This window comes from Micropterus dolomieu, linkage group LG15, assembly GCF_021292245.1.
Source record: "Micropterus dolomieu isolate WLL.071019.BEF.003 ecotype Adirondacks linkage group LG15, ASM2129224v1, whole genome shotgun sequence".
Classification (NCBI taxonomy): domain Eukaryota; kingdom Metazoa; phylum Chordata; class Actinopteri; order Centrarchiformes; family Centrarchidae; genus Micropterus; species Micropterus dolomieu.
The window spans coordinates 23,466,469-23,486,929 of record NC_060164.1 but is presented as its reverse complement, the minus strand read 5'-3'; the positions used below and the strand labels follow the sequence as shown (position 1 = coordinate 23,486,929).

The window sequence follows — 20,461 nt, the reverse complement described above, 5'->3', positions numbered from 1 at the left end:
CACACACACAGAAATACACACAGTGTACACAGAACGTCAATTCACACCTAAAACAGAAACTCATGCCCTTCACCCTCCAGGATTAACTCATTGACTCACAGATAAAAATCCTGAGGTGTGAGTTTTTTTTCGTTGCGTGTGCTTACTCTACCTGTGTCAAAGACAGCTGAAATAACAGAGAGTGAAAGTAAAAAAGTGTGGGAGATAAATTCTTCATCTGCATTTCAGGAAATTCTAAATAATTCAAGTTCCTCATTTTTCTCTTCAGTCAACTTTCAGAAAGCCTGAAGCCCCATGATAAAATCCTTCACTTGTTCACCCAAGTTTAAAGTTCTTTTATGCTTGTAGGAAAAATAAGGGTAACACTTTATCTTGACCACCTCCATTTAGCATTTTCTATCTCAATATACTGTAGTTGTAAGCAGATTTAACGGCATTTTTAAGGTGTTTCCTTGTGTGTGAGTTGGTCTCTGCTCTGCAGCTGGTCTGCTTTTGCGTGCGTCACTACAAATTCCTTTGATGTACAAAAACACATTCCTCTGTATTCAGCATTGCATTGCAATGCAAACATCATACGCACCAGACTGTGCTATGACATGTATAGACAGAAACTGAGTGAACTGAATGAGGAAGGATATGCAAGTCCAGGAACAAAACTAATAGTGTTTGTTAAATGTCACCAGGGGGGAGAGCAGAAGGAACAGAGACACATAGTAAAAGGTCACTGTCAAGTAACAAACATCAGACTATAGCTCCTCCTCCTGTGACCACAAACGCGCTGAAACTTAAGAAAACACACGCAAATAGACTAGCAAGCACTAGCAAATTAAATAAAAAACATCTTCACCAATGTGAAACCATATGTGCAAAATTTTAAAAAAGTAAGAAAATTGGTGAAGATGTTTTCTTAATTTGCTTGTCTTTTGTCTATTTGCATGTGTTTTCCTAAGTTGCAATGTTGTTTGGCATTTACTGATTAATTATTTGATGATCATGATTAATGATTTAATTATGATAAATAAATAATAAATAAATAAATTATGCTGTCTGTTTCTCCCACCTTTTTGTCAGGTAGCTGGTGAAGTTCTTGCCGAAGCCGATGACACCCCAGTACTCTCCATTATAGACCCCATCAAAAGCATCCGAATGGGACAAGGGAACCTGTGGATATATAAAGAATGGACATAATTCATACATTATACACTACGTTAAAATCTTTTAAAAATCAAAGGGAATGCTGATTGACCAAACAGACATTGTGCTTCACATTTGTATTCAGTAAAACAAAACACATTTCATATGTTTTTGTACTTCACTAGAGCTGTTTTACACAGTAGATTAGGTTGCGTTTCGGGGTCACACACAGAAAGAACCTTTCACTGAGTCTGTTCTGCTGTGAACAGAAGTGAAACATGTTTGCTTAAAGACAAATTAAATATAACAACTGGGAGAGAGGCAGGTTACTTCCTCTCTGAAGGACTGAACCGTCCAACAGTCACTTTGAGCTCTGTGATAAAATGTTTTAATTCAGTGAGCCACAAATCAAACACACTTCTCTGCCGTCTGGTTGATATATAAAGTAAAAATCTGTCAAAATACATCTAATTCCACTAATTCCAGTTTTACAATAAATGTATCCGCTACAGGGTAAAAAAAAAACAACTGGTGACCAAATACAGAAACTACCAACTTGCTTTCTTTGGTTGTGACGTATAAATATGAAAACAGATGGTGTGATAATGCCTGATGAATATCATGACGTCTCCCTAGGCCAAATGTATACCTGGTGCACGCTGGAGTTGTCCAGGAAGGAGAGCAGCGATTGGCTGTAAGCAGAGGAAGAGGTCTCGTTGTTCACTACGGCAACCTGGATCCCATTTGGGTCTCCTCCAATACACAGACAGATCAGAGAGACCTGAATGACGGGCAGCAAGAACTGGAAACACAAGGAGCTGCGAGCAAAGGACAGAGAGAGTGACGTTAGTAACGCTGCAACCAGATGTCGCTCATCATAACTTTTCATATGAACTGCTACATATTACTATTAAATATTATTAACTACAACATACCCAGGCATTCTTTTCATCCGCACCATAGTTTTGATGATCAGGGCAGCGATGTTTCTCCACTTCGGCAGCACGTGTCTGGCTCGCACCTTCCAGTCCGCTAAACACACACAACAAGTACACACTCTAAAAAGGTTGCAAAAAGGTTGCAAACAAACAGTAATTCCAGTGGTGGTAATGTAACCAAGTACATGTACTGAAGTACTGTACGTAAGTACAAATGTGAGGTACTTATACCTTATGTATATGTACTATTTACTTCACTAAATGTATTTGAGAGCTTTAGTTTAAAGCATATAAATTAAGATTTGTGCATACAAAACATATGAAGAGATTATAAAATATAATGTTTGGTCATAAATGAAAATACCCAACATTATGTAAGAAAAGCTGAAACAATAAGTCGATAAATAAATTACTCGATTGACAGAAAATGTATTTGCAACCAAGTAATTTTTCATGTAAAAAAATGTCATGGTTCACAAATGTTAAGATTTGCTGCTTTTCCTTTAAATTATTTTTATTTATTTTTAATGATTTTGAGGTTTGCACTGTTGGTTGGACAAAACCAGCACTGCGAAGGTGTCACTTTGGGATTTTGACGGGTTTTCTCACTGTTCTCAGAATGTTTTATCAACCAAACAATCAATCGATTAACGGAGACAATAATCAGCAGATTAGTGTACATAACCTAATACTTAATAGTTCAAAGTGAGCTCCACCCAAACCAACTACAGCAGTAAAATCCTGCTTTTAAATTAACGCATGAGTAATAATGATCAAATATGTATTAGAACACAGTCACAGGGGACATTTATCTGAATTGAGTACTTTCACTTTTCCTGATTATCCTTTTAGTTGTGTAACATTTTCAATGCAGGACTTTTACTTGAGTATTTTTAAAATGTGGTATTAGTATTTTTACTTCCCTCCATCTCTGAGTAACTCAACAGTATTTCACATTGCTCAGTGTTTACATACTTCCCATGCCACTAATATATTTACCACCCCACAAAAACAGGCAGAACCGCATGTCAACATGTCGATTTAACTGCTGACATGATGAATGAATTTCCACACAGAGAATAACTGAAATAACATTGACGTCAAAACAAAGATCCTACTTAGCTAAAGACGCCAACTGTGAGGTGTTGTTGTGATTCTCATTTTTAATAGCCAGGTTTCTAAAATTAGCAGAGCAGCAAATTAAACAGAGAGTCTTTTATCTCTTGGACCCCCTTGGCCACTCACAAACATTTCTAAGCAGCAATAATATGACTCAGACAGACTGGACATGTTATGAAGAGATTTCCTGATATTAAACACTGCAGTAATGATTTCAGATAATGGTCATATTTGTGTTTTGGAATATAATGAACTGAAATAATACATGTACTGCATGTTTCAAAATAGCACCTGAATATTTGGGAACTTCCTCTGCCGCTCCTGGTCCGACCCCGAGAATTGGCCGGCTCTCGTCCCGCCCGCTCTCGAATGACTCCAGCTGCCCACCCTGCGGACTGGACCGTTTAGAGTCGATCTGGTCCGACGTCTCACACAGCTGGAGGAAGGCGTGCTCCAGTGTCTGCAGCAGAAGATAATGTGGGTCAACAGTGATCAGACTACCAATATACATTATATATATTTTTCGTTCTCCCCTGCTTACTTTTTTGGCCCTCCTACATGAAGCTGAATCTGAACTAAGAATCAGACTTCTATCTCACTTTCTTCTTTCGTCATGCATATTCGAGGCCTCACTTTTGTTCAACATGCATCTAATTCTTTTTCATATATTTAATGTAATACTGAAAATAAAGCACATTGTATTGCCATTGTTCATGAGATGCGCTACAGTATGAATAAAATGTTTTGCTTTGTGGTCACATGATCGACCTCCCTGCCCTGACTACCAGCACTCCTGGGTGGCCATACACCTCGTGTGGGTTTTAGTACTCACTGATGCATTGTGCTGCTTCATGACTGCGTCTGGAGGGCCTTCAGCCAGCAAACAGCCGTTTCTCATGAGGCCGACCTGGAGAAATAACAGGAGTGTTGAGCCTGATTTGGAGAGAATATTTGTTCACTTAAATTGTTATGTATGGGTGACGTACTTGTCTTTTAAAACAACAGAGACACTAAATCAAACAACAGATCATGGCACCTGTACATGAATCAAAACCTCAATCCCAATCCATACGTACCGCCTCAAAACTGTTTTAAAAAGACACAACATCTAGTCTATGTTTCCACTTGTTGTTTATCAACACCAACAAAGAAAAAAAAAAGCATAAATAAAAATCCTCTCCAAAAATTAGGTGGAACATTGCTTTTTATAGCACTGTGCACACCAGACAACAACAGCACACAGTAACAACATACAAAGACGGACAACTCTACACTCTCAAGCCAGTTCAGCAAGGCCTTTAATTGAAGGCAGCTATATTGCTGAGGGTAGGTAGTTTTCAAAGTCTGGGACTGTGGGCCTCCCCTAAGACAAAGCTTAAAAAAAGGCGCCCCCTCACCCCCCCTTAGTTTAGTTGGTTAGTTTCGCTCAAGTCCTGGATGCCTTAGGAATCATGATTATGTGACTACACCAAATACATCAAAAGAGGTCTGTCCTATTTATTGTTTCTGACTCTGGGAAAGAAATACCAAAAATCTTTTTCTCTGAGCTCTGACTTTAACCAAATCACATACATTTAGGACATGCTGATCTTCTTTTGATGACTGATGATATATTTTTTAACTGAGCTGCCACAGGAACAGTTTGGAGCCCGCCGTGGGGAGGCTTGTCTTCCACTTTGAAAACCTCTGGCTGGGGATCAGGCTTTTCTCAAAGCGAGCCCTCCTGCCCCACTGTGCTGCACCCAGAGGGCAGTAGGGTAAGATGGTGCTTGAGTGGGTGTGTGATGTCCTGTGCTATTGAGGTTTCAATGCACGGTCTTTCTTCTACAAAGAAGATTACTGGTGAAACAATGACTGGCTCATGATTCATGGAACGGCAGGGTTTATGCTGCGCCAAGCATTAGTTTGAGCAGCAGTGAAGGTGGTTTTAAATGTACTGTAAAATGTGGGGCTATTACTGTATGTATAGAGTCCATGTCCTTTATACTGTTGTTCTTGTGCATGACCAACTAACTATCAGTGGTATTTTGACATGATTCTGATTGAAATCTGTGACTTTATGTGCTAAAAAGAAACCAGAAAATGTAACGGCTCTCTGGTGAATGTATATCATGTGTTTCTACATTATTTCCTATTCTCTCTCTTCACACTGTCTGTCGAGATACAGTTTGTCGGTTGGGTGTCAGTTCAGTCTATGCAAAGTTTTCAACAGCTGCAAAGGTCCAATGTCCAGACCGATCATTTAATCTATCACACCATGATCATATGATAAAGATTATGTAGCCAATAAACCTCTTTCAAGTAATTACCTTTCTTGCAATTCAGTTTTATGTTTGTCTGCATATAATGTGGCTTGACCATTATTAATGATTAATCATAAGTATCAATGTCACCAAAACATATAATTTTACACAGACTTGATGGACATGATCTACAGTTACAGTTAACAAATCCCATGAAAAGAATAATACCAACAATGTGTTACTCCATTTGTCAACACTGTCTGACTTCCCTAACCTATCTGTGGCACTTTGTTGCTACTGAAGGTGTAAATATTTGAAATGGGTCACAAATTTATTGTTTTGTTTTAAAAAAAAGGGGGGGGAGGGGCTAAGTAATTTCCTAAAAATGATGAGCAGCTGTAGATTTTAGCATATTTTTCTCAAACAGGAGCAAATTATGCATTTGTTAGGGACTATTTTCAGTGGCACATTTGGTGCACTAGTATTTACAGCAGCAGGACGTTGCATGTGGTATTGACTCAAAATAAACTACAGTGTGTCTGTACAGTGTGTGTGAAAATGTTATCCAGTGCAACATTAATGGAGCTCTATGGCACAGAGGAATATGATATATCTGGATACACACTATTTGTTCGTAGGCTCAAGTCATAGAGAAAAATCCAGATGTATCCTTTAAACTGATTTATGAAACTCGTTCTTTGGATGTATAAAACCTCTTGAAGTCCACTGGATCGCCTGCTTGAGCTACTTCTAAGCTGAGATCAAACATACAAATTTAAATGTTTAAACTTTTGTCAGTATAGACATGCTACACATTGTTAGATCAGTTAGATTCTCTATAATTCAATAGTTTGGTTAATTTTATGGAAACAATAAGCCCCAAACTCTAATTCACTCAGTTTTATCAGCATGGTAAACAGGAGGGATGGAAAAAAAGCGATGACCTCCTAACTTTGAAGTGGTCGTAAAGTCTGAATGTGTGACTATTCCTTGATTTTTTTATATTCATATAATCTGTTAGGATCCACCGATCAAAAGAATCAAAACGTATTTTCACAAAAATCAGTCCAAGTTGTGAATACTGTCATGTAAAGTCCATCGCTCACTGTCTGCTAACTTCCTGCACCGTGTTGTTGTGTATACTTATTTTTGTTACCTTGCTGCCTACAAAATAAAAGTGCCTAAGCTGTCTGTCGGAGCTTGATCAAATAAATGATTTGTCATTGATATGTTATTGATCTCTTAATTTTTATACAAGTAATATTCATAGCGGTTGAACTAAACAATTTGATGTTAGCCTATTTAACATCTTTGCTGAGGAAGAGTTTTGTACGAAAGGAATTAAAGGCCTGTCCCAAATATAGGAAGGGTGAGTTCAGTGGTTTAAGCAAATAAAAGCCCAGGCTTCAACTCAATCAACTGAAGTTTTACGGTAGTAACTGAAAATTTAAGCAAACTTTTTGTTTTGTCAGTAAAATGAAGACACAAGAGAGCTTCTATACAAACTCTATAGGATGTCTCTCATTCAGTGTGAACTTTTGTTCTTCCTGTCAAAACTAATAAAGAATAAACTTGATCTGATATGTCAACAGTGCAGATATGAATAGACTCATTATTTTTCTATAAACAGGCGAAACATTAGGACTAGTGTGGATGCAGCCGGAAGCCCTGATCCTTGTTTGTGAGTGTGAATTTATGCTTAATTGTCCTCGTGTGTTTACGTACATGCACGTGGGCTCTCTGTGCGCATGTGTGTGTGTCCATGCATGTATGAATTGTCTCACCACATTGGCTTGCCTCGCCTCCTCTATGTAGTGTGTGGTGATGATGACAGAGACTTTCCCCGTCTTCACAATCTCCACCAGATGCTGCCAGATCCTAGAGGAAGGAGACGGAAGAAACCAAACTCATGACATAACACTTGACCCACTTGTTAATAGATTTTTCCTAAAAGCGTAAAAAGCTCACAGCTTCGCCAGCACCAGTTTGCCTGCCAACCGTCTGACCTGACCTTTGTGGTGCTATTATACAATGAGATTAGAACAACACACTGAGGGAGGGCCGTACGATTTCAAAAAGGTTTGTGAGGCTCTGAGAGTTTGTCCATACAAATTCTTTCCCAGTAATCATTGTTAGATGGATCCAGAAGTTGTGGAAACATAATTTGACAGCATTATTAATCATTTGCAAAAAAATCATGCTTAAATGCTAAATACATACAGTACAATACATTAATGGATCTTTGGACTAAAGGAACTGGAGTTGAGCCATTCCTCCTAAGTAGTTTTTTGGACATGGTTATAGATTCTTTTATGATTTGTCAAGATTTTACAAGGCAGCATAGAAGCATCAACATTGTCGAGGTTGAAAAAGTGAAGCGTCACAAACTTTTTAAAACACAGATTACTTTGTTCTGGACACATACTGGGTTATGTTTCATTCCTTAACCTTCAACTGGATTATGCGGCAATAAGTTTTATCTGGCAGCCATGTGACAATGCTAGATAAATCTTAGGTCACAAGAAACAACGTTGGAGGAGAAAGCAATTGATTGACAATACTGTTGGAGAGAGTTGTGGGTACCAGTTGAGTATCTACTGTTTTAAAAGGAGTGGTTTTTAACCTTTTGGTATTTAACTTATGATTACAATTTTAAGTACAATTACAGCCTATATCTAGCACAGCAACACAATTTATTGATATAATATCAATAATGTGATTACTCTGGGGTTTAGGTTATATATTAATCAACGTTACAGTTTAAATGTTGTCCTCGTGTTTAAGGATTCATTGCAGCATACGTGATGCGATTTTCTGAACTCATTCAACTGTTCCTGCTGAATAAAATGTCTCATGTCTCTACTAGTGATTTTTTTCACCGCTTCATATCCCGCTTTTGACACGTGTCATCTTTGTCTCTCAAAAGGTTTTCTGCGACTCTCTCCTTTACGTTTGTAAGTCACAAATGCTATTAAAATGAAAGAAAGGACTGGAAGGAAGCCTTACTGCTAAACACTCATTATTAATCACAAGAGATATTTGCCAGTATAATTCAGATTGTCTGTTAAGTTCACTACTAGCTGGATATAGTCTGTAAATGTATGTAAATCTAGTGTCTCCGTTTAGTTTCTTATGTTTTTATGAGGGAATGTGTGAAATTATATGAAATGTGTAAATGATCTTGTTAAACAACAGCGCAGTATTTTTCCGAGAGTGACATAAATTACAGAACAGCCACTGGGAAGAAACAGCTATGAGTGTGTGTTACATACTTGGCCCTGAGCACAGGGTCCACTCCGACTGTCGGTTCGTCCAGGATGAGCAGCTCTGGGTTCTGAAGCAGAGCCGCTCCGAGAGACACCCTACGCCTCTGACCCCCACTGTAACACACAGAAAACAAGTGAGAAAAAAAAGTCACAAAGATAAAATTTCTCCCACAGTCCTAAATGTTTTATAACTGATGGCACCTCACATCTATGCATGCCACTCACTCCCAAGGGAGGTGCTGGCAGGCAAAAGTAGCAGTAGAGACAAAACCTGCGAGACGAACCTGCCTGACAACACGGAGGAAAACAACAAGACTTGAGGGAGGGATGATGGGAGGAATGGGCATTTTGACAAACGTTATTTTATTGATATTATCTAAAAATGTAAATAAATTTTAATGCATCCCAAATTATCAGACTGATACCACAGTGTGTTAAAGACAAAATGATATGAAGCAGAAACAGACAATGAGTGCCACATTGTGTGTTTTTTCATTCCACGAATAACTTTCATTTTATTTATCTGGAACAGTTTCAACAACCTGTGTGTCACGTAAAGCTGCAGCAGAACAAATGAGGAGAAAGCTATAACTTTTTTACAGTATCTCTCAGTCCAGAGTAACCTGGATTCTAGATAAAAAAGAAAGTCAAAGGGTAACTTAATGATTAAAGCAGAGTTCCATCAGAAGAATTTGGTGAAATGCCAAATACAAAATTTTAATTATATATCACTTTGTTTCCTTGTATGGCTTGTGAACTAGGCTTTTTGTACAACTTCCTCTTCTGTAGAAGAGATACAAATGTAAGTAGCTTATAGTGGAAGTTCAGCTGAGTGGAAAGTTTTTCTTCCGCAACAGAGAAGCTACAAGCTGGCAGAAATCTCCGCAGCAGGAAGTTTGCCTCAATCAAAGCTTGGCAGATATGATAATTTGTTCAATGTGACAATAAACATGTTGGATAGTGCACACAGAGCTGCCAATCAGGTCATTAGATGGTGATGCAAACCGGCGTGTGGCTGAATGTAGAGTCTCAGCCTCGGTGCTTTATTTTGGTGCACAAGTTAATAACTTGTAATGAGAAAAAAAGTACAAGGAGAAGCTTCTTTACAGCACATGAACTGCACGGCATACAGCAATATACAGATACATGATGTTTCCTCAAATTAAACTTTGAGGATTAGACTTGAGGACTTTGCCCGGCGTTGCCAGACAGGATGTAAAAATTGTTCTTGTGAAAATGGGGGCCGCTTTTTGTACTATTTGAGCTGTTTTCCCCTGATGGAGAGTTAAAGATACAGAAGTGAATCTTTCCCAGTTATTATGATTGGGACTGACAGGGCAGAGAGTTCAGTAACGCACTGCGACTTATCCCAAATGACAGATAAATCCATTTTATAGTTCATTAGCCTGCGTTGACAAGTCTTTCCAATTAAAATTATGAATTGGTTACAAAGTCACAGCTCTGTAAAAATCTATTATAAGTGATGACTTTTTATGTTTATTTTAACATCATCCAAAACACTTGGCGGAGATAACTTATAATTACTATAACCAGTGGAGCGTTTAGACCCAAAACTTTATTTTTCATCTTATCTGACCAATTTACTACCCAGCACCACACAGGACAAATCTAATCATGTTACTGAGGTAAAATGTTTGCTGTTTTATTAGTGACCAGGATCTGTGTGTGTTATTTTAAGAAGGTCATCACACACAACCCAATACAGACTTTAAAAAAACAAGTCAATCATAGTATTGCAGCATATAAAGCCACTACTCCCAAATTAACATTTTAAAATGATTGGACTGCTTGGTGTCAGTCAAATCTGGAAACAATCACCGCCCGCCTCCCTACCAGACAAAGTCATATTGTTTTGTGGGTGCAGGGTTTACAACCTGTAGAGGAGAAAGCGATAATGCTTGACTGTGTTTGTCTGAGTGTGCACATTAAATCAGGTTATTGAGGTGTCAAAGTACACAGACATCATGTATCTCACTTCATTAACTGGCTGTATCTAGAGATATACTGCATTTGGCTTCAGCTCACCAGTCCTGAATCTAACATCTATAAATCATCATCTCTGTGTTTCACTAAGCACAAATTACTGACCTTTAGGTAAGTGGTTTTACAAACAACTTCTGGTGTAAATGCTGCGGCAATGAAATGGACCAACAATCAGTCTTGCATACAGTATTATGTTCCCAAAAAAACAGACTTAAATCACTGCATATTAAACTCATTCTGTCACCTCCTACATGTGGTTTTACCTGAGATTTCGGACCAGACTGTGCTTCTGAGGTAGATCCAAGATGTCAACGAGGAAGTCCATGCGTGTCTGGGTTTCCCTCCACGTCAGGCCGTGGATTCGGCCATAGAAAGTCAGGGTGTCACTGATGGTGAACTCGTTGTACAGCGCCAGGTCCTGTGCAACGCAAAGACAAGGTTTTAAGAGGTTGTATGTGTGTGGATGTTTAATCATAGATGTCACAGAATTTATCAGACAAATTCTGCTTTACCTGAATAAATTACACCTTAAAAGTGGTCAGATTTGTTCTTATATCAAATTTGATCGCAGAATAACTAAAGAAAAGTACGAATCAGAGCAAATATTTGATTCCAGCTTTTGGTACTTCACAGTTGACTCTAAGCCACGGACACATTTCAATCAGTACCAAAAAAGCATTAGAATTAATAACCAGCCTCAGTCTTATGACATCTCTCCCAACAGTCCCTTGCTCATAAATTGACAGATAAAAAAACTAAATGTCCAATGTTGTATCTAAAAACTAAATATGTAGCACAATACTGTTCCATCACAAAAACAAACATTTCAATAGCTTGGGATAAATAGAACTACAATATTACACCCAAAGATAAACACAGTAGATTTACTAAGGTAGTGTGTGTTTTATTTCATCCTGCAGATCTGTATCAGCGCTGCTTCCTTCTGAGCACTTAGAGACCTTTGACTGATTTTCTTAGAATACCTCTGTCACAGAAAGGATTACTGCAGGCATTTCTTGAGTTACTATTTAATCTTGAAGGATTAAGGTCTTAAGTAATGGTTCATGAGCACATTTTCCCGTAACAACAAATAAGTATATTCTTTTTATTTTTTTATTTTTACAGTATATTGCTAGTCTCTCTGTTTGAGTCAAAGGTTTCAAGTCAGTGAATTTCTCTGCATCAGACAACACAAGCCATGTTCACCACAGCAGTGCAACAGTTACACCCCAGGGAACAGATGAAGGTGTCATGTTAAAGGCTTTGTATTTGCAGGAAGTGTCCCATTTCTTCTCCTCTGGGTCACAGATCACTTCCTGAAGGGACAAATGTGATGCTACACACAGGTTATCAGCTTTATCAGATATCCAGTTGGACTGCAGAAACACTCAGGTACAGGTCACTGACTGCAACAGAGGCCGAGTTAACCTCTTGGAAACAGACACCTAAAATAACATACCCAAAATTAATCAGTAATAACAGGCCTAGATGCATAATTCTGGATTATTTATTGTGAAACTCAGCTTAAACATTAATGTAATCAAATCAAATATAAAACCAAAGCTATTTGCCACTGCCAGGTCTTTACCTTTTATCTAGCTTGTTAAAATAAGTTAGAGTCCAGAGCCACGATCATAACATCCTAACAGGAACCTTCTGTGCAACAGGTTAACATATATAAATCTATTTTCTTGATTTTCTTTTCTGATAAGGTTTCAGCAAAAACAGTTTATGTTAAGCAGCAAGTGTCCCTGTTAGAGTGAGGTGAATTGTTGTGGTGGTGCTCGCCTCATGCACACATCCGCCCGCTGCCAAAGTTGAATTGTCTAGAATTTTTGTATACGACGTGCAGCACAAATTATTGGAAGAGAAACTGACCCTCGCTATTTGTGAGTTTCCAGAATCTGTTACTGTTTACTAAATATGACATCCACAGGAGGGAATTTGCATGGCAGAGCATCCCCGCAAAACTAGATGAAGGTCTATCAGGTAACGTTAGTGTATAAGTTAAATAAGCTACAGCTGTGTAGTGCACAGAAGCCGTTGCCATGGTTACTATCCATAGAGCGCCTCCATTTACTCGCGGTGCCCTTGTCTCCCTGTCTGTTCCCCTGAGGAGTGCAGAGCACCCCTGCGGGGCCAAGCGACTAAGTTGTGATTTTAAGAATGTTCCTAAGTCCAACATCTTCCCCAGTATTAATCAGCATGCAGCATGTAGCTGTCCACTTCGCTATGGCACCTGATCGCTGGTCTTACTTTTGTTTATCTTCAATTTGAGAGAGAAACGAAACCTAAGAGTTCAGAGGTATTCCGCAATACCAAGATGACGGCCTCAGATATTTATACACACAGAAAACAGCTGCTTTTGGACTGAAAACAGCAATAATGGCAAAAGTAAGTCAGTGGTTTTAACTGTAAATGTAAATTGGTGCATTTGTTGTTATTATTACCTGGCTAATAGGCCTGTGAGTTTAGTGATTTGAGTGTTCTGAGTTACACAGCTGGTCAGAGCTAGAGCTGAGCTTTCATCAGAGTGGTCGACTGCAATGAAGGATGAGAGAAGAGATACCTAGAAGGCAATAACTGCAGCCATGTACAGTGATTACAGAGCAATTTATGTTGTGATATATATATATATATATGTTGTGCTTGGGGTTTGGTATGTATGGATAAAAATGGTTGGTTCGGCTGAGCCTCCTAGCTTCACAGAGGTGTGTGGCATGCATAGGGTGACAAAATACTAGGATCAGATGTGGATTTCTCATTTGCATTTTTCACACAAAAATCAAATGTCATACCCGGTACTGGGCAGGTCCGAGCTTAAGTCCCTGAGCAAGGCACTACCGCTGTTATGAGTAGTGGGGTGAGAATTTTGTTTGGAAAACACACATTTTAAAAAACCTTCACTGGACAAAGGTTTAAATGTGGAGCAGAACAGAAAGCTGCAAGGAACCTGCAGGTTTTACAAAAAGCAACCACAATTTAAGATCTTCCCCTGCCTACTTAAACCTACACTGAATTTAAGATCAGTTTAATAACCAAAATCATGAAAGGAAGCTTTCTGACTGAACATACAGCTAAGAATAAGGACAACGGGAAGTCTATTTACAGAAAATAATGACCTCATGTTAAAGGCCTTGTACTTGCAGAAAATCTGATGCTTTTCCAAATATTTTATGACACTTTGGGCACATGAGTATATTTCAGTGGGTTAATCTATACAAGCAAGAGCAGTAAAGCGTTAAGCCATGTAACAAACACACATATACCTTTTAATGTGTGGAAGATACACTTGAGGATGTGCTGTTTACCTGTGGCATGTATCCGACCATCCTCCCCGGCACATCATGGCCAGGGAACGCTGGCGGCTTGCCTAAAACAGTGATATGACCCCGTGAGATTTTCAGAGTTCCCACGATGCATTTCAAAAGTGTGGTCTTCCCACATCCACTGGGCCCTAAAAGGCCATAACTGCAACACAGAATCAAGAGCACAACTTTTAGTAAAGATGTAAAAGTTACTGTTTATTTATCATCTGTTTTTATTGTCAACAGCATGTTGTCAGCAGATGTTGGACTTTCCTTCGAGCACACAAACAATGGTGTGTTTGTGCTGAATGGAATGAGGACCATGTTTTGAGAAACTATAGCTTCTGTACACATAATGCCAGGCATGGGGGGGCTCAAAGAGTTCCTTATAAATATTTTAAACAAAGGAAATAGATAATGTCTATGTAAGCCCCTAAAGATCACCAGATGACTGTATTAGATAGCTCAACAGTGACTGCAGGCAACGTGACATACCAGTGCTTTTACGAGGCCCTACAGTTAGATTGTGTAAGATACTGTCCAACAAAACATCACTGTTTCACTCAGAACGTCTCACTCAAGACAATGAATAAAAGTGAATGTGTATTTTATAAAATGTAAATAAATAATTATTGCTGTGTTTTAATCTCAGCAGAACCACAGATCTCTGAATGTTACACGTTTTGTACCGATTTGTATTTGTGCCTCTTTGATAGAGAGCTTCTTGTGTGATTGTTGAACATCACCAACATCAACTGGAAAACTAGCAACGCTTTAGAAAGTAACCGTTCCTCCTTGAGTCTGACGAAGTGATCAGATGTGTACTCACACCAAACATAACCATAACACATCATGGGAGAATACAATGTACATAGTTAGAAGAATTATTTATAACTATAACGGGCCTTTATTTCTAAATATTATTCTTACTGATTCTCCCGCTCACTCATTGCAAAAAGACACTCAATAAAAGGGCAGTAATGTAATATCAATAAATTATCAATAACAATAAAAACAGATCACATGCACCATACCTCTAAATAAGACTCTGTATGTATTCCAGGTGCAAAACTTTATCAGCTTTGTCATCAAGCACATATCCAACCTGCTATAAAAGCTTCTTGTGACAGCCTTGTTCATATCTATCACTTTCCAGTAGATTCAGTACGTATGTACGCAGTTCGGGAAAAAGTAAACAATGTCAAATGAGTGGAAACTCTTTCTCACTCAAGGTTTTAGTTTTTCCACCAATCTTCCTCATTTCAGGAATTCAGGTATGTGTGAGTAAAGTGATCCTGTTACGTGTTAACCTACAGAAACCCTTTCTGATGAAGCTCAAGCGCAGAGAAACGACAAATGACGGATGACAGACAACACTAACTAAACATGAATTTTGTATTTCAGTTCTTCTATGAACTTCTAGATCTGCATTACAGAGTCCATTCCCAATTGAGATAACATATCGTAAATGTCTTTGCAATGACGAGTTCCTTTCACTTCCCTTTGGGGTGACAGAATTTCCTGATCCAGCTTTAAGGAGCCAAACAAAGTAGATTTATTTAAGGTTAACCTGACTGTCCTGCAGGAAATTGTTTTGGCAATGGATCAGTCAGCAGATACATGACAAAGGAGAAGGCGAGTAGACTTCTAGAGTTCCAGCCGGGTCCTGGACAGACACACAATAATGCCAACTGCATTTGCATGATGGGAACACATCTGCCGTCTGGGAGGAGAAGGGCAAGTCCATTGTTTGTGCCTGTTTAGTGCTACAAGGGGAGAGGTGGAGGTGTAAGGTTTCTAAATGCATCTAACAGTACAATTTAATTAAACGGTAGGTGTAGTTAGCTTTTCAGCCTTTTTAATACTTCTGTTTTTATGGTTCTTTTGCGTTCTGCAACTGCCACCCTGATTCCAGATCGTTTCTTTCTTTTTGTGACGTCCACTGTAATAAGAATTTATTTTAACTGACCAGACAGAAAAAAATAATCAAGCACAAGGACAGATAATTTTCCTTTGAAGCTGGGTTTAGTTTTATAGATAGATAAAGAGATAAAAGCCTTATCTATCGAGGAACACCGTCTGAAATGCCAGCCATGATGACACACATGAGCCAGTGCGCTCCACTCACATTTGTCCCTGTGGTACAGTCAGGTTGAGGCTGCTGAGGACCTTCAGTTTGCCGTACGACCGGCACACATCTCGACACTGGATAGCGAAATCCGCATGTCCAGCGGGCAGAGAAGCCTCCAAATCAACCTTCATATTCCCCTCCTTCAGCTGGAAGACAGGACAATAGGTTGTTAAACATCAATAACATATATAATAATCTGTGGGACTGCCTGTTTGCAGCATATATTGATTATTTTCAAAATTCACTAAATGAACCGAGCAAACGGGACACAAGGACAACAAGAACTCACAAGGCTGAGACTTGATGCTGGTCTGTTTACGGTGCATCTTTAAAGCAAAAGAAAGTGTCTGTTTTGAACATGAAATACTGTTTGCAGGAAGGAATTAATCTACATCAGTGTTGCTGTCATAAACTGTTCCTGCACGAAGGAAGGTTTTATATGAAGAGTCTCAGTTAAATAATGTCAGCTTGACAAAAAATGTCACTGATTTAGTAAAAAAAGGGCTTCCTTTAATTGTTAAAGAGATCAATCTGATTTTCAGAGGTTCATTTTATCAAAATGTGGAGTAATGTGGAGTGGTAGAAATTTCCATTGACAATAATACTGCAGTAAACAGATATACTCAACTGACCTGCTGTGATATTTCAAAAATACAAACTGAAGTCAAAAGCAACTGAGATAATGCAGCCAGTGCATCTTCTCTTAAAACTTTACCCATTACTGGAATATTAATGCTAAGAAGGACCAAAGTTGATAAGCCTCCCTCTTTGATTTTCACATTTACCTCAGCCAGATGCAGAATCAGCTATATTGGCCAAGTAAAGGAATTTGGAGCCAAACAATAACATGTTTCTGTGATCATCCCTAAACCACCAGACTAATGTATTGTATATCATTTCATATCATATTGTATGGTTTATTACAAGGCTCTCAACTTAGATCATTTCTCCTGCTTATGTCACCACATCGGGCAGGTTTTGTTCTACAGTAACACACTGCTTTTGAGCTGTATTATGCTGCTGATTAACCACCCTAAATGTGTTAGCTAAAATGCATTTCTTTCATTACAAAATCCATCCATCCATCGTCAACTGCTTATCCTAAAAGTCATTCTCAGAAACTATAAATTAAACAACTATTCAACAACATATGCTGCCCGACTACGTTTAACTCCTGTAGAAGTTTGTAGGTCCATCAGAAGGACTAAAACAACATTACTCACTGTAAAACCATCCAATTACTAAATGGCTCCCCGATTCTGCACAAGTACTTTACAAAAGAAGAAACTACTTTGCTCTTTCACCAAAAACTCCAAGATGAATCTCACTTCTGGCACAACAACATACAGAAACAGCTCTCATTCTCTGATATTCATGGTGGTTTCCTTGCATCTTGTCAAGCTTCATCAGACAGAAGTATTTGGGTCGTAAAGCAATCCTTTGCACAGTAATCTCTAATAACGGTCTTCTTTTCCGGGTTTCCCCCGCTCTCCAACTAACTCCCTCCTTTAATCCAGCAACTCTCATTTTACAGTGAGGAGATTAGGGAGGTTGCGTTGTGTAATCTGGTGCATTCGGTTGGCCTCACCTTTGGCACTATAGCTCACATCTGCAAAATATAGGGAGGAGTCAGCTAAAATGGAGCAAATAAGGTTCTTAGCGCTTTAAAGATGTGGTATTATGCTCATTTTCAGGTTCAAAATCTTATTTAGGGATTGTACCAGAAAAAGTTTACATGGTTTAGTTTTCAAAAAACACCATATTTTTCTCATACTGCACATTGCTGCAGCTCCTCTTTTCACCCTGTGTGTTGTACGCTCCGCTCTTGAGCTACAGTGATTGAGTGATGCATCTTACTTGTACAAAATCTTTGTTGGGAGTTGCACATGCGCAGTTCCCAGGTAAGGACTACTAGCCAATCAGAAGCAGAGAAGGGCGGGTCGTAAGAAACAAGTTAGTGTGATCCAAATCAAAGCCTCTTCAGACTGCCACCGTAACCTAGTAGGTGGTATAAGTTACTCACAAGTCCACAACCACACAACATCATTGTTCCACATCTTACCATAAACCACTACAAAAATCACCATAGTTCAACTCAATTTTACATAAAAATTGGCCAAACAATTTGAACGTTTGCTCAGTAGCTTTCACATCAGGTGTAACATTAGCATTATAGCTATAACTTTAGCTGTGTCAGCCAACGTTTACAACAACTCCGCACTTGACCAGTCTGTGAAGTTACATTGCCGTGTTTATTTTAAATATAATTCACAACCAATAAAGCCTACTTACAGGTTGTGACTGTGAATTTCCAGGCCCAAACAGAGTCTGAGTTGCATCGTCTTTTAGGACTAAACGTTGAACTGTTGCCGGTGTTCTGATGATCTATGCTGCAAAATGCTACCATAGCGTAAATCGATAGACTCGACTCTACTCGGCCCTGCTCCGTTTTCCATTGCAGACAGTACCCAGAGATAGTACGTAGCTTGTTGTCATAGCGACGCCTTTCATTTCAACATTATTCAGAATGTAAAGACAGATAAGCGGTATTAAAACCTTCCAGCTGTGTTTTCCTCTGCCGTTGTTGCTGCAGCGGTCTGTGTGACGGCGGGAGCAGAGGGCTCTGTGAGCGGGCGGCTGGCCGGCCTCACACGCTCCTCCCGCGGGTTGGCACAGGCCATCACTTCTCGTAAAACTGTCAATATTCGAAATCTACACAGTTGATTTCTCACCTCAAAACTTCTCAGAAGTGGATTTAGTGACGAAATTACATACGAAAACTGTAAAATATAAAACTTTCTGTTGCTGGCCTCTGTCTGGCGCACACAATGATGATGCAGTGAATAGTGACGATTCTCTCTGACCAATCAGCAGTCTGTCGTATTTTCACGTCACATTTTAGTTAGTTTATAATCTCGACGGAGGTGTGATGATACAAAAAAAAAAACATTTCTACAATGGAAAACCAAACAAAGGCGAGTCGAGCCAAAGGGCCTCCGCTCAGACTAGCTTGGTTTGAGGGCGTGCCTGACCCCGCTAGCCGCCTGGCAAGCTTTCTGGCGCGTTTTCATTGTGACGTCACAAGTAAAGGAAGTGAAGGACTGGACTACAAACGAGCTGTTTTCAAGCGGTTCAGAGCAGAGCTTTCTGTGGGAGATGGGAACTCCCTTTGGGCTGGACACTTTGCAAACCTGTTACATGCACAAAAAAGAGATATAACTCAATAAAGGAGAGGGGAAAAGCCAAAAAGCATAATACCACCTCATTAATATTTTACAGCTAATCAAAATTACTAATCTTACACTGTTGCAACAATGCTAGTTGCTAGACGTAACATGTCTAATTGGTCTAAGGCTGCTACTGTGGGCGGGGCAGAGTGTTAGACGCAGTACATCACCCTGACCACCCTGTTGTGTACGCAAGCGCACTGCATTTTCTTTTTAACGCCGTTGTGTTTACAAACTTGTTGCAGCTGATTGGGTAACACCTAGCAAACATAGCAAACATGCCAGAACGTTGCGCAACATTTCAAGGAAACATGCCGTTCAATCTGAAAACGTTGCTAAACGTTTTGAGATTGAACTCGCCTCAGATATATTATACGGTAAGTAAGCATGACATAGCAAAGACTTGATGATAAAGCAAATATAAATAAGCTTACCAACAAAGCCAATTGTTTATGAACAATGTTATGGCAGACTTTTTCAAATAAAAAAAGACATTTTATATAGCTAATTTATAAAAAAAACAGATTTTTGTGAAAATAGTCATTTTAAGTACTGGTCCTTAATTAGCAAGCTAAAATGGGCCACAATTTTAAGCTCAGATGGGCCACGTGCACACACTCTTACACAGAGGTTACACAGACGTTGAGGGTTCAAAACAGGCTCATAGGTCTATACGTTTACATCCATGCATAACCTAAACAATCTCTTTTAATTACTTTGCACACAAAAAAGACAAAAAGACACCAATACATGGAAACACACACCCATACAACATAAGAAGTTCATTTTTAAATGCATTCAAATAAATATTTGTAGGAAATTTATACTGACATTATTGTCATAATGTGATGTGCACCAGCCACAACATTATGACCACCTGCTGGTCAGATTGTAGGTCTCGCTTTTTTCACTAAAACTGATCGAGGCATGGACTCCACTGTGTATGCACTGTGTGTTCTGACACCTTTCAATCAGAACCAGCATCAGCTTCATCAACAACCTGACCTACAGTAGCTCGTCTGTAGGACCGGACCACACGGGCCAGCCTTCCCTCCCCACATGCACAATGAGCCTTGGCCCATGACCCTATA

General features: G+C 39.1%; 1 protein-coding gene across 7 annotated transcripts in view; it reads right to left on the bottom strand.

The window, feature by feature from the left end:
* Nucleotides 1-20,461, bottom strand: part of abch1 (ATP-binding cassette, sub-family H, member 1) — a 40,381-nt gene that overhangs the window by 12,085 nt on the left and 7,835 nt on the right. For 6 of the 7 annotated variants that reach the window (XM_046070522.1, XM_046070521.1, XM_046070526.1 and 3 more), the window contains 10 exons: nucleotides 16,141-16,289; nucleotides 14,016-14,175; nucleotides 10,968-11,122; nucleotides 8,707-8,814; nucleotides 7,219-7,312; nucleotides 4,024-4,098; nucleotides 3,483-3,651; nucleotides 2,070-2,166; nucleotides 1,784-1,952; nucleotides 1,061-1,161 (listed from right to left, as the gene is read on the bottom strand). In XM_046070522.1, coding sequence (XP_045926478.1) covers nucleotides 1,061-1,161; nucleotides 1,784-1,952; nucleotides 2,070-2,166; nucleotides 3,483-3,651; nucleotides 4,024-4,098; nucleotides 7,219-7,312; nucleotides 8,707-8,814; nucleotides 10,968-11,122; nucleotides 14,016-14,175; nucleotides 16,141-16,289 — 1,277 coding nt within the window. Of the gene's footprint in view, nucleotides 1-1,060; nucleotides 1,162-1,783; nucleotides 1,953-2,069; nucleotides 2,167-3,482; nucleotides 3,652-4,023; nucleotides 4,099-7,218; nucleotides 7,313-8,706; nucleotides 8,815-10,967; nucleotides 11,123-14,015; nucleotides 14,176-16,140; nucleotides 16,290-20,201; nucleotides 20,442-20,461 lie in introns of those variants that run through there. The other variant, XM_046070524.1, reaches the window with a different exon arrangement.